The 15,522-nt window shown below is 28.7% G+C and overlaps 3 protein-coding genes across 7 annotated transcripts in view; 2 read left to right on the top strand and 1 right to left on the bottom strand.

Annotated features, from left to right (window-relative positions):
- LOC129963504 (transmembrane protein 68-like) overlaps positions 1-2,398 on the top strand; it is a 54,725-nt gene extending 52,327 nt beyond the window's left edge. For all 3 annotated transcript variants that reach the window (XM_056077932.1, XM_056077930.1, XM_056077931.1), the window contains exon 10: positions 1,973-2,398. In XM_056077932.1, coding sequence (XP_055933907.1) covers positions 1,973-2,083 — 111 coding nt within the window. In that variant the 3' untranslated portion in view covers positions 2,084-2,398. The remainder of the gene's footprint in view (positions 1-1,972) is intronic.
- A 6,800-nt stretch (positions 2,399-9,198) lies between these two features.
- On the top strand, positions 9,199-11,992 carry LOC129962890 (uncharacterized). The gene is made up of 2 exons (XM_056076891.1): positions 9,199-9,529; positions 11,799-11,992. The coding sequence occupies exons 1-2, from the start codon at positions 9,199-9,201 to the stop codon at positions 11,990-11,992; spliced, it is 525 nt and encodes a 174-aa protein (XP_055932866.1).
- A 1,038-nt stretch (positions 11,993-13,030) lies between these two features.
- LOC129963499 (filamin-A-like) overlaps positions 13,031-15,522 on the bottom strand; it is a 152,429-nt gene continuing 149,937 nt past the window's right edge. For all 3 annotated transcript variants that reach the window (XM_056077922.1, XM_056077924.1, XM_056077923.1), the window contains one exon: positions 13,031-13,975. In XM_056077922.1, coding sequence (XP_055933897.1) covers positions 13,788-13,975 — 188 coding nt within the window. In that variant the 3' untranslated portion in view covers positions 13,031-13,787. The remainder of the gene's footprint in view (positions 13,976-15,522) is intronic.

Raw genomic sequence — 15,522 nt, 5'->3', positions numbered from 1 at the left:
ATACCGGTATTAAAACCGGTATCCCAGTATTATCTAAAAAATACCGAATACCGGTATTGAAATTTTGGTCCGGTATTGCAATTCCAGCAGTAATGTATATGCAAATGTTTTTGTAAACTGCCCAAATCAAATAGATGTATAAAGAAATGTAAATTGGACTGTAATAAAATTTCTACTGTTGCTGTTACTTTTGGAAAATGCACATTTATATTTTCGCAAAATTTACTAAACACTTATAGTAGTATTAGCCACTAACAGCATGGAGCTTGCTCATCTGGAATAGTGATGGGGTTCAATTTTGATTGAATCTTCTATGCCTAATTTGAAATTCAGGTTTGCCTTAAGAAATAATTGTAAACTTCAGTGTATGGTAAATATTTAAGCTGTATTATTTTATAGCCATTCATTTATTTTATTCACTGATTACAGAATATCGTTAATGATATTCAATTCATGCGATGTAACTCTCCAGATCATTTAACTAATTACTCCAACAAAATTTAGATTGATATTTTGTCCAAATTTCTTATCCCTAATGCATATATAAATTGTATTATTTTAGTGCAGTTGATTTTAGCACTAAAATGCAGTTGATTTTAGCACTAAAATATTGGCGACCATTCAACAGCATGTTAACTGGATTAAAACATGCTGAAATGTACCAACATTGCTATTCTACTTCTTATTTATATTTCATAATATACTTAATATTTGAGAATCCTTTATTCATAGATCCCACTAAAAAAATAAGGAGAATGAAATAAGGGGGGGGGATCTAGAATTGAAAAAAAAAAGTATTATTACTCAAGAAATAAAAGAATCATATTTTCTTGAACTTTTATGGGGGACAGAAAACATCAGTTAAATATTTGTATTAACAATGGAAACCATTTGAATATGATTGTAATAATGAAAAGTATTGCAGCAAGTGTATAAAAATATTTTTTAATATTTGTTATAAATTGATAACAAAATCTGTATAACTGAAAATAATTCTTTTTTTTGTTTTGAAGGTGATATAAAAATTGATTTTTGTCTAGTAGTATTTTCAAATTCTATTGCATGAATTTTTAATTTAATTCAAATTTTTAAAAAATTGATTTGGTCCTCACATTTTTAAAATTCATATTATATTCGAGTCAAATTTGCAACTCTAGGTTAAACCATTTGCCTTGCAAAATGGCAGCGGGCATATATTTCCTTTTGTCAGTAACAGAGATCAGAGCTTTATTAATTATATATATATATATATTTCCAATGCTTCCCATCCTAAGAAAAGCGATATTTGGTTATGTTTGCACTTCCCTGCTTTGGACAGTGATACTAACAAGGGTTCTCATTACTAAAATTCTTCAAAGAAATTTATAATGCTTATAAACATTAAGTATCATGTTGTTTATAAGCTGTAAAATTATGAACAATTTGTAGCATGCATAAGATGAAAAAGTTGTTCAAAATGCTTGACAAGACAAACCCTTAAACCTGGAGTTACCAGATATGGTACATACTTATTACTTGGGCAATAAGTGCTCATTAAAATACAGTTTTCCAAAATTTTGAAATTTGTTACGAAAAAAATAATCAGAATTTCAATGTTACTCTTCATCAATTTTGGAAATATCAAAAAAAAAAAAAAAAAAAGTCTTTTCAGTGATGCAGTTTTATTTTTATGCCTTTTTTTCTTACTTTTTTAATAAATTGTATATTATCATATCAGCATATTTGCAACAATGTTTTTTTTTTTTTTCATTTTTTTAATTACTGTATCTATAGACTTGTGCAATATGATATTAATTATTTTTTTGTACACATTATCTCTGTGATATGATTAAGAGTAAATTTAACAAATAGCATAAAAATAATCAAATCATTCTTTCTTTTCTGAAATCATGAATCTAGTGTTTTTGTGAATAATGATTTAGTTTTTTTAAATGGATTGGATAATTTTTACTCCTTTTTTTCTCCCCTTCAGACTGCTGAAGCCATTGAAAACATGATCCTGACTTATCAGAGACTACCAGGAAGTATTTTCAAAGCACTTGTTGACAGAGTATATGAAAAGCCAAAGCTGAAAAACATATAATGCTGTGATGTTTATTATGAACGAATGTATATACAAATCCAAAGTCTTGCTGCTATATTTAATTACTTCATTCCAATAGTTTCCTTGCATTGTTACTTGAATTTGTGTTACTTGCAACAAGAAATAAGATAATATTATTTATTAGATTATTGTGGTGCTTTCATTTAGAAAAGAAATTGCTGATCAAAATATGCTAGAAACTTTTACTAGTAAAAGTATTAGATTCATTTATTTGATTTTACTAATTTGAATCTCTTTCTATTTATGAATTATTGCAATCTAATATATGAATTTCTACCTCTTTTTTTTGTACATTTGAATTTATTTTTATATTACATTTATATTTAAATATTTTTTGTTTTTACTTTTAATTTATCAATTTTAATTTTTCTGAATATTATTGAAAAATTTTCAAATGATACCGAAAATTGACCAATATGTTTCAGGATTTGATATTTCATGCTAGTCCAAATCAGTACGGAATTTTATAAGTTTATTATAAAATGAATTATTTTTGTCAAAAATATTTTTTAATTATGTGATTATTCTTATTTGCTGTTTATTTTTTTAAACAACATATAATGCAACATTGAATTTTAAAAACAATTTTAATCAATAACTAACAGCAATTCACTATGAAATATAGGAAAATAAAAATGATAAGTGTGGAATAATAACATTTTTGTGAATATAACAAATTTTAATAATTAAGTTAAAATCATATAATAAATTTGCAAATTTTTTGTTCATATTTTTGAGGAAACAGTTTTCTATATAGTGGACGAAAATTTAAATTGAATCTTTTTTTTAAAGTGTTCTTCGTTAAAAATTATTGATTTCTTTTTTTTTTTTAATGCAGTGTGAATTATTTGTTCATTTAATCAGTTTATGCCTCATATTAAATATTAATTGCATGATATTTCTAATAAGAATATGCATACATTTGATTCCATGCATTTTTATATTACAATTTTTTATTGTATTATGATAAAAGTTTATGCTTCTTATTGCATTTTTTAAAAAATTAGTGTAAACCTGTTTCTTGTTTTTTTTTTTTGTTCATGGAATTTTATATGAAACCTTCATAAAGAATATTGCCATTTTTAACTGCACTATATACCTTGTATTTATTTTGTACATTTACAATCGTAACTTTTGAATTTTTCACCAATTTTTTTTGCATTGATCCTAATAATGACATATTTTTGAAGCTTTATATATTATTTAATAATATACATATATGAACATGTCTATATTCTTATAGAATCATAGTAACCAGTTTGTGAAGCAGATGTGATCAATAAAGTCATATAAATGGAAAGAGTGTTTGAGTAAATATTTATTTATTATTATTCAATTTATTTGAATATCCTTTGTCTTTTATTAGAGTAATATCGCAAAATAGCTCGGGATAGACGAAACTGTAGCACAATTGTAAATTGGTGCATAATTTTCCACATACATGCAGGCTTATTTTTCGAGACAGGGAAAAAAATATTTTAGAAGGAATATATTAATAAAGAATATAGTTTTCATACATATCAAATAATACATATCAGTACAGAATTATGGCACAAAATGTAATTGCTTTGATATCAGGACTTCTTAAAATCTAAGAATTTCTTCTGACTGTTCTATGACTTTTTTTTTCCTGTGCAAAATTCTTCATAGTAAGCTAATAATTTAATTTCTTGCATTGCAAGTGCATCACATTCTTCATTGCTAGTGGCGAGTTTAGGCAATATATACCAAGAGGTTTCATTTTTTTTTTTTTTTTTTTTTGTTAACTGATTAATTTAGTTATATTTCAACAAATTTTTAACTTAATCTGTATATTAATGATTAGGTTATTGTTTTTTTTATTACAGTAGCTTTGTGAAAATATGTCTTTATTTATGTTACTAACTGCCTTTGGTGATCAACTGCTTTGCTGAGTATATTGCTCATGCCTTATTTCATTTAAATATTTTATGCATAATTTGTTCATTTTTCCCTGAATGAGATATTCAAAGCATCAAATTGAAATAGAGATTAAAGTCTTATGTTTAATAGTTTACATTTGTTTGTTTATTGTGTACAACCTTCCTAATATTTCTCGTAACATTGTAATGCTATTAATGAAATATAACCATTCAGTTTATCCATCTTCTAATTTTCGTCTGTCTTTCAGTGTTTTGTATCTGTACTTTATTTCTCATGTAATTTACACACACATTAAACTGAAATTTTCTTTCTTTGTTTTTATAAGTAGAAGAAAATCACATGATTAAATATTAGTTGAAACAAAGAAAATATTAATTTCAGTACAAGGATAGAGAATTATGAAATTTTTAAAAAATGCTAAAATTCAGGGAAGAAGTTATACCTAAATCAATATCATTAAAAAGATAATTTTTTTAAATTGTCTAGAATTATCTTTGTAATAATATTTTTGGAATTATCGCAAAAAAAAAAAAAAGCCTTTTAAAATGTCATTTTTTTTTTCAAAATAATCGCTCCGAATTCCTCGTTCTCACATTCAAAAGTATATTTGTTCCAAATTTGGTATCTCTAGGTCAACTGACGGCTTTATAGAGCATTAATATATGCACATTCCCTTTTTATTAGAGAAGAAATAGATGTTTCATTAATGTATGGCAACCATGTATGTATCTGCTAATTATTTAAACCGAATTCTGTTTGTTTATAAGTATTGCAATAATTAAGTGATTGCAATGAAATAATAGGGATCTAACAAATTATAATTGATATGATATTAATATTGTTCTAAATGTTTTATAATTCTATACCCTGCAACATTGCTTACCCAGTCATCAGTAGCACTTCTTCCCGATATGTTACATATAACGTAGCATCAACAAATTATTGAAAAATAGATATTTCTAAAGAATTTTAATTCATTTTAAAGTTCGTTAATTCTAAAACAAATATTTTCAAAATTATTTAATAGACATTTATTATTAGCTAAATATATAAGTGAACAATTTTTTTTTTAAATCGCACAACGCGATTGTGTTGATCAAACAAATTAACATTATTTGTTAGACATTTACAACTTTATTTCATTAATTAGCAATCTCTTTTATTTATTATTTTTTTTTTTTTTTGTCATCATTGCTCGATTTAGCATTATAACCAAATCTTCATTCATTTTTATTATGAGGAGTGACTCCAGTGTTTTTGTATTCATGTCTGGACCAGGATTCTTTTTTTTTCTCCTTTTTTTTCTATAAATGCTAAAAATACTTTCACTATCGCATTGCTATAATAGAAGACTAGGGTTAAAGTTCTTTTCGGCGTTTTTCGTAGTTTCCCATAATTTTTCATAATATATCCGTAATTCCGTAGTTTTCACTTAATTTCCTTAATAACTGCAGAAATTCCGTAACTGATGGAGAGTATGTAATTCACAGAATTTGGAAATCAGACTTACATTAATTTACCTTCTTGCAAGATATTATATTTGGAAGCTAGGTTAATATCTTTTTAATTGACCTGCTTGCAGCTATCCTAGTTAGGAGCCCTACGCAGTTGACTAACCGGAAATTCGCCACTGTTCAATATAGTCTATTGTCTACAAATTTGGATGCTTTCATATGTTTTTTTTTTGGTAAATCTGTGTCTGAGGTTTCGGCCTGTGTAAAATTAAATTTTCCAACCATGTCTGTAAGCTCATCCACTTTCAACCATTTACTAGGTAAGTCCAACATTTTATTTATTTCATTAATATGAATTTTCAAATCTAACTACCTCAAAGGATTTTCATTTGTTAGTAATTGTGCAACTAGACAGTTCCTGGGGTTGTTACACAACTTGTGAAAAAAAGAATGGATGAATTATCTTTTGATTTCTGAACTTTATCGTATTCTAAAAGGGAAATATTTAAAACGAGTGGGACCGTGTGACTTTGAATTCGGAGTATTTAAGCTTTTCGTAAATTGGTGTATTTTGGATTGGTGGATTTTTTTAAAAAATCAATTAACAAATATAATGCATAAATAAAACTGTTCAGTAGCACATCATCGATTTACCATGGTCACTAATTAACTTGCTCTGGTGACTCAAACAGTTCATAAAATTATAAATAAATATAGTAAGATTAAATATGTAATTACTCTAATATATGTGCCTTACTTTATTTCTATCTTGAGAGCCTAATTCTTGACATTTTTTTTAGATATCATGTTATTATGGCTCTTTTTAAGAATGATATTTGATCGCTAAAGTTATTATTGCAAACCTAAAAAGGCATTTGTTATGGACATCCAGAATTGTGACAGATTAGTTTAATGATTGGCATGATTTTATCAGACCAGGCGAGAAACCGGACAATGTTCTTAAATCTTACCTAAATAATATATAATTAAAAAAAAAATTTCATTGACAAATACACAAAAATGTTCTCTTTCAATTTTCTTTCTCGTTTGTTTGCCTGGAAAGTTCGCTACTGCTCCTCATGGTCTTTTGTTGCCCCCCCCCCCATGGTCTTTGTTTATCCCTATGGCAGTACCAGCAGATTATAGTTTAGTCTTGCATGTAAATTTTGTATGCAAGACTTGTGTTTATTGTGCGAAATGCTCATTATCAGAGCATCAAATTCTTTTGTAAGTATGCTAGCTGTTATCCGAACGATTTGCAACATTAATTAGCCATATTGAGATGTTTGAGATATATCAGTTTGAATTCTTCATCAAATATTAAAATCTTTTTTTTTAAATAAAAAAAATTATCAATTTTCATGTCTTTAAGAATTGAAAATAAGTTTAGTTTAGTTTAGTTATATTAACGTGTAAAGCAACACTGTATTTTGGGACGGACCTCGTAATTTTGAACCGCGGTCAGATGACGAGGACGACACTTGAGCTGGCACCCCCCTCTCCACACCACACCAGCGGGAGGACGTTTGGCATGACGTATTTAACATGCAACAGACCCCCTTACACGATGGTTCTTCGGTGGAATCGGGTCTCGAAGCTGAAACCCTCCGGTTTCGAGGCCGAGACCTTACCACCAGGCCACCGCGGCCGAATTGAAAATAAGAAGTCGATCTTGTTTCCTGTTTATTCACTGAGACATTTTGTTTCACATTACTGTTAGAAACACTTAAAATAACCTTGAATATCTAATCTTTCTTTTTAATTAAATAGCTGACTTTTGCATTTGAATTTAAAAATATTGTTTGTCTTTTACTTTCTTGGTTAGGAGGTATAGAAAGGAAAGCTTATTGAAATCGTTCCAATTATTCGACATATAAATTTTGATGTCTTTTGACCAATGTATCTACGACTTTTTGATATAGTTCACATCTCTGACTTTGTAGCAGTTGCAATATCATAAAATAGCATTTTTCTTTTTCTTAAAAATAACTTTTCAAAAAAAAAATACTTTCCTTTTTAAACATTATTATTCTAAGAACATTTGTATTATAATGTTGCTATTCATAGTCTACATAAAGTTGTCGAAACAAAGGTTATGTGATTTGTAGAGGTTACAATTCAACCATAGAGAAAAGTATCAAAGTACATTTGTTCAATAGCCATTCCCATTCCTAATACTTTCTAATATGACTCGAGTTTATCATAGATGTCATAATTTTTTTATATTACTGAACCGATATTACAAATTCTCTCTACTGAAAGTTCATTTCATTCAAATCCCGTTTTTAAACTAACCATGGCTTTGTCATAGTAGACGGGAAGCTTTTTACAAGTTTACGGGTTCTAGATTCACTTAAAATTACTTGAACAAGATACTGAAATCTGCTCAAAATGGTAGTCAATTTTCAGACCTTGAACTCATTCTTGCCATTATACAGTCTAAATTCCAATATCAGTAGATTATAAACTTTTTCGTAGCAACAGTAACAAGAGAAATTTGAGACTCATCTGCTATTGGTCACTTGAATTCTTGCCAATTCTAGTTGTGTTGTCTTAGCCTTTTCCATTCTTTATATTTCTATTTGTCTCAACCATACTCGTTCTTCATATTGTCTTTCCTCTTCCTTTTGTTTTCGATTGATAATAGTCGTTAACTACTATCTGTAACAAACCATGGATTTTAAAAATATTCTTTGCTTTTTAAAATAATTGCCTTCAGTTTCGAAATTGTGACATTTTAAAACAATGTTTCACCAATTTCTTCGCGACGGGTAGTAAATCCTTTTTCTTAATATATATATATAATATTATTCTTGTTGTCAAAACATGTAAAAATTATTGTTGCTTGAAACATGTTTCGAACCAGAATTAATGTCTTGTCAATAGACTCCAAAAAATGTAAATTACAGCAACAAAGAACAAAGTCACGGTTGCCTTTTAAAATAGAAATTTATTCAAATGATCAAAAGTATCTATAAATGAAATTTTTATTAAAAAAATAACTATTTTATTTATTGCAAAAAAAAGAAGAAAAAAAAAAACAGCTTTTGCATCTCAAAACTTAACTTTCACAAAAAAAAAAAAAAAAAAAAAAAAAAATCTTAAATGAGCTGCAACTAAAATTCTTCCAGGATAAATGTATTTTCTTTTTTAGAGATGAGATGTAAAAATAAAAAATAATTAGATTAAAGCGACAAAAAATAAATAAATAAATATTTTTTACAGTACGAAACTACTCTCATTGAAACAGTTGTACATCTCAACTATGACTTGGTTGACTTTTAGAAGATGTTAATGAATTTTATAACAAAATATTTAAGAGTTTTATAAAATTTTCTTAATTTTTTAAAAATAAATTTTACATCTTATTTTAAATTGTATTTCCATCTTGAAATATAAGGTTTTTACTATTTATTTTGGGACTCTGAAACTGATATTAAAAATGAACCAACATAAGTACAAGCACGCTATAAAACATTACATAAATTTAGATATTTTACTAGATATCAAATTCATCAATAATAAACGCAATGGATCCTCACTTTAAATGACACAACAAATTTTGCTAAATTTTTAAGTCCATCTCGACGTTTTATGCTTCTATTCAAAATCTTAAGTATGTCATTAGACAATACAATTAGAAAATATTTACTATAAAATAAATTAATTGTAAATGATTCAATACTTATGCTTTCATAGTTATTAATTTATTTCACCTCACTCTATAAAAATAAAAGTATGAGTTCATCTGCTAATGGAAATAATAATTTTGATGACCCTCTTTCGGCTCTGGATGCCGCTTCGGGAAAGATCAGAGACCTGGAAATGAGAGTATGTGACGTTTTGACCAAACAGCAAGAAATGCAAAATGAGCTATATGCTCTGAAAATGGAGCTCACTGAAGGAGTTCCAGAGCAAGCTGCAGAAGAAACTTCCGACATCCAATTTCCTGAAGACTATCACTTCACAGAAGAGCTCAAGAAGATTATGGAAGATATGCAGAATTCTCAAAAAGCGTGGATAGAAAATGTGAAAAATATGTCAAAGGCCGAAACGGGAATCACTAGAAGTAAGAGTTTGCACAACAGATATTTTTATTGCTGTAGGTTTGGTTTGATTTAAGTGCATGGTACGGAGAAAATGAATAACCGCCAACTGCTTTTAAAATAACGAACCTGACGAGCTCTCAATTTTTTTTTTTTGCAATAGTTAAACTGGAATTTTTAGCTATAAATGCTGTCATCCCCTAATGCCCGAGAGTCACAGTTAATAAAATCCAAAAAAACTGCGATGATCGAAGAAAAATTTGTATTTAGTACTTGCTACTACTTAAATTTGTAGCATAAAAAACCATTTTGGGATCAAACCCTTAAGAGACAACATTTCTTGGTGATTGAAAGTAAGTTTGCTCCAAAGGTGGGCGCTATGAAGCAGATCTCCGATGTCGGTTTGGATATCAAAATTGGCGAAGTAAAAAGCGCCATCCCCCTCCCTAAAAATAAACCCTCGCCAAATAAATGCCAATAAATATTATAACTGCTAGATGTTCATTTCAATTTTTTCCAAGTGATAGCTTACCAAATTTGATATGAAAATTAAGATTATGATGGTGGCCTTCATAATGATTGGTAAAAGTATAGATAATTTGACGCTGATGCAGACAGATAATTCCCAACATATAATGAACAAAAATCTTAAAAAAGGAATGTCTGTTTAATACCTACGCCATTTTGTCATCCATTTTCTCTCCCAAATTAATAAATTTGTATTTAAACGCTGAAAAAACCAATGTTCCAAATCTTATGCGGCAAAGCACTCGGATTGAAACTTAAGAGAACGGTTCTGGATAGCAGTTTAGCAAATTAAGCCAATAAAATCGCTGGTATATATTTATTCCTTTAAAATAACGATTCGACTGGACTGTAAAAAAATTCAGAAAAATAATGCTACTTTAAAACCCCAAACAGCATACAAGCACAATTATTCTTCCTTCGCCTTCGTCGCATGTATGTTACTTTTTATGGCCCATCTCAGACTGGGAGAACATCAAGCAGATGTGCCACGAATGCGCTATCTTCCAGAAAATAACTCCTTTTTCTGTATGTACCCTTCTCATTACAGGATTTGCAGGCAATTAATTTATTCAAAAATCAAATTTCAGGACTAAAAATTTACATTCATGAAATTCAAGGTGTGAGAAATTCTGAAATATTTCGTATTATTGTTCAGTCTAGTTACTTTATTATTCATTTATATAAAGTATTAATTTTTAACATTACATTCTCAATGTTGTTTTGAATGAATTACTCTTTTCAACTGCCAGAAGATGCCACTCTCAGATATTAATTTGTAACATGAACATGTAAAACGCGCATCTATAGACCTTGAAGTTGAGTTTCTTTTTGGAATAGTGAATTAAAGTTCACGGCATTTTCGATTTTGATTATAGAAAAAGAACCATTATTATTATTATACTTTTTTTCTATAGAAAGAGAAATCGAAATCGTTAGAAAATTCGATATTTCGACGAATTTCTCCGATTCGGGAAAAAAAAAAAAAAATTTGGAGTTATCATATTCACAAACAAACAGATGTAACTCAAAACGCAACAATTTGGATAAATAAAATTTGGTATATAATTTCGTTACTAAAAATATAGATCTGTGTTTAGTTCTAGTTTCATTCGGTCGGCAAAAAGGGCATTATTTTTCCTTCTCCTGTGCAGGATGCTGAAAACTAAATTCTGGGCACTCGTGTTATTAAAAGGTCTATAATTTTATGCAGGGGGATTATACCTTTATTGAAGAGTGTGAAAGAAAGTTTCATTGAAATCGCCCCCGCTGTTTTTATACATCTTTATGTTGCTTATTTACTCGCTTCCTAATACGTTCCGAGTTTTGAAATTTCTGTATACTTGTGTTTTTTTTAAGAAAACATTATTTTTAGATCAAGGAATTAATTGAAAGTTACGTTTTTCAAATATAATTAAATTTAGATTTCATTCTAGTAACAATTTAAAAATGGTTATGATTTCAAAATTCCTTAATAATTATAATAATGAATTGATTAAAGAATAAAACGCATTAAACAATTATATTATTCTAATTTTTAATACACTAATAAAAAAATCATTAATATCTACATTTGTTAAATTAATAGTTCATAAAAACTGTATTTTTTATCAGTTATATATATAAAATTAGTTTGAGTAATCTAATATCATTATATTTGCAGTGCATATTTTCGTGTTTTCTATTCAACGTATAATTCTTTTCATTTACCTTAATTTTTAAAACATAATCATATTTTTCATGTTTTAAGTAAATCATTCTTCGCAGCTGCTTCGGACGTATTCAGGGACATGGAAAAGCATCTCAAGCAGAGACTGGAATACCTACAGGCTGCAAAGACATTAATCGAAGGGCCTCTTGTAGAAGAGCCTCCACCTCCTCCACCCCCACCGCCGGAGCCTGAAGAGCCTCCGGAACCAGAAGAAAAGAAAAAGGGAAAGAAAGATAAGAAAAAGAAGTAGCGAGTCATTTTCCAAAAGAAGCATTTTTTTTTTTCTAATAAAGTCTGGTAAAGAAGAAGAATAAGAAATCTTCGTTCATTTAACAAAAAAAAAAAAAAAAAAAAGCATATATATTGGGGTAACTAACAAAATTAAATGCAGTACAGGAAGAATACCTTATTCAAAGTTTAACAGACATTATGTAGTTCGTGGGCATCTAATCTGATTTCCTTGGGTATTATGATTTGCATCTAAATTAAAATTAAACTCAGTTTCATTGCTTTTCTAGATCCTGAGACACCGCAACTGGTTTCTTAGTATTTTAACACAGCTATCGAAAAGTATCGTTTTGCAAGCGAAATGAATATTGTGCTAAAAACAATCAACCACCCTGTAAATGTTTGATTTTTTAACAAATGCTTTATATCGTAAAATTCTAGATTTAAAAAAAAAAAAAAAAAAAGAATTGCCATGTGGTGCAATTCCAAAAATATGCTCATTATTTCGATTCTCATATATTTCTAATCTGAACTATAATTTTTACATATAAACAATCGTCCATCAAAATTTCAAAAAATGAATAGTTAATATTCCTGTTTTTTTATGTCATTTTGAAATTGCATGCAAAAGTGTTTAGACATCAAAAGCTTATTTCAAATTCAGTTGAAAAGTTTTCTTTTTTTTGGTCCTGTTTGCACTTTGCATTTCACCTAAATTCTACAAATAATGAAATATAACCTTCTCACCACTGAACCAGTCATAAGATTTTGACTACCTTCAGGAGTCAGAGGGTTAAAATAACAATACGGTACGAGGTTCCTCACAAAATGTTTGCACACTTGCATTCTAATGCTGAATGTTACATTCTTAAAACTATATAAGCTCATCTTTATATCATCAAGAAAAGATAGTAAAAAACAAATATACAATGCATTCATGAGTAAAATGATTGGAAAAGTAGTATTCATGAAATAATGCATTAAATTTTTTAAAAAATTGTAGATTATTATTTTTTTAATTATGAAAAGGACAACTGCACATGGAAAAATGAATCTTCAATATATAAGTAATCTCAGAATTTTTATTTTAGCCATTCAAAAGCAATAAATAATTTACAAACTTTTAAAGTGAGAGAAAGAAGTAACATTTGATCTTTTGAAGACAACACACATTTTAAAAAAAGCAGGACTATATTTCTAAAATTTTAAATAATTGAAAACAATTTTCAATAAAGAAATTTCAACAATGTAACAAGCTTTAATGAGGAAACATAGGTTGAAATAAATAAACTACATGCATTGCTCATCAATATATAAATGTCCAGATCATATCATTTGAGCAATAAAATGAAATAATTCAACCTTTCAATCCATTTTTTAAGTACACAAACATCGTTTAGAATAGATAATCAGATAGATGAGATATTTAAAAATTTGAATAAGGCAAATATAAATTCTAAAATGAAGTACTTACAGATATTAAAATTTGCATGAATTAACATGGCATAGATTTCATTTTACAAAAACGACACTTGGGTGATAAAACATTCAATTCGCTTCTTTAAGTCCGCGTATTCATTCGAGGAACATCCACTTTTGACACAAAATCTGGCAAACATCGACATTGCGCAGAAATTTAAAGAGTAAACACAAAACCATATGGCTGGTTTTTTCGAGAGAAAGAAAAAAAAAAATAATAGAGAAGGAGGAGAAAGATCAGCTATGGACGCACAGTCTAACGAGCAAACAGTTTTCCCACAAACAGTATTTGGCAACAATGAAATATAAAAGTAAAACGGATCTGCCGCAGTCCCTCTCTAGGAAGCCTCGACCTTGAAGGGACTGCCTGGGATATGGTCATCGCCCCATTTCACAACAACGATGTGATCGCCCTTCTCTTTCACGGTGTAGTTCACTTGGTACAAATTCTTGCCGATTGTCTTCACATGCACCTCATCAGTGGGACCCTTTGGACCATAGACTGAGCAGAACAGAAGGTTGTTACCTGAAACAAAGCATTTTTTTAACAATATAATTACTTAAAAGTCACTGAGCATTTAAAACTCTATGGGCACTAAAGAATCTCTTAATTTATGTAATATCTCAAGAATTTTTCAACAAAATTTTCTGATTCATCATGAGCAGATCGATTAATTAATAATGTTTAATTTTAAATGCATCAAACATTAAGAAAATAAACAGAATCGTTTGAAATAATCGGTCGAAAACATGTTAAGCCTAACCTCATTAGCATGGGGGGGGGGAAACTGAAGCCTTACTCATTTGGTGGTGGGGAAATGAAGATTTTTTTGGCCGGAAAGTTAGTTTTTAATTAAAAATTCAAAAAAGGGACCACAGGTGCACATTCCAGACCTCCAAGGTATACATGCACCAAATTTGGTAGCTGTACGTCAAACGGTTCGGCCTGTAGAGCGCCAACACACACACATTGAGCTTTATTATAAGTATAGATGGTGTGCATCATATGCCATTCTCAATGCATGGGTATAAAATCTTTAGAATGAAAGGAAGCCGTATCTAATCAATCCTAAACCTATAGTATAGAAAACTGGTAAAAAATAGTGTTTTCATTTAATAAGTGCGTTTATTCCGCACATATACCAGTGACATTAGAATTTCAGTTCCATTATATAATATGGACTACTTAGTGAAGCTCTCCAATACTTATGATATTATCATCAGCACGACAAAGTGGCGAGGATATCAGAAGAATACAGAGCTCATACAAGCATCGTACTCCTCATCTGCCCGCGAATTCAAAATACTAAGTCTATCGGAAAATATTAATTGATTAGCTTAGTTGAAATTGATTTGTTAAAATCTTGTTTGAAAATCAAATTACATCCAAAGTTATCTACAGATAGCTTCAATTATTTGGATTAATTAAAGTTCGATATTTTTCACTGAAAACGTCGGTAAATTATTTATCAAAATGGAAGTTATCCGTCGTATTTTGATATTAATTGTTTAGAATTTCTTTAATAGAACAATTTTGTGCGTAGCCGCATCAGGATCATGCATTCAATCATGTTCTGAAATTTCATAACTTATTTGCAGTTTAATATATCTATACTTCAGTGTTATTTTTTTAAAAAAAATGTTACATCATATACATTTAATATATCGTCAATAAATTAGCAGATAGATCATAAAGAGGTAGCTGCACATAACAATAATAAATATTTAGAAGCATGCGCCAGATTTAGATTTACAATTTTCGGAATGAGAAATTTTTAATCTTTATTAGAAGTAAATTTATAAATGGACCAGGAATATGAATTAATTAATTACAGAGATATCAGATTAGATTTTTGCATATGTACATTACTTTTTTAATAGCATGTAAAAATTATATTCCAACATTGGAAGTCAGTGAAGTAGAGTTTCAACTCTACCACCAAACACTCAACCAAAGATAATGTTTCACTGTTCTTTTAAGGGACATAATTTTCAGTTTTTAATAATTCAATTCGTATAAGTATAGTGGCCTAATTATGGATTACATATCTGGGGCAACAGTACCAGAAACTA

Source organism: Argiope bruennichi, chromosome 3, assembly GCF_947563725.1.
Source record: "Argiope bruennichi chromosome 3, qqArgBrue1.1, whole genome shotgun sequence".
Lineage (NCBI taxonomy): Eukaryota > Metazoa > Arthropoda > Arachnida > Araneae > Araneidae > Argiope > Argiope bruennichi.
Note: the sequence above shows the minus strand (reverse complement) of the source record. Positions and strands in the feature narration are given on the sequence as shown.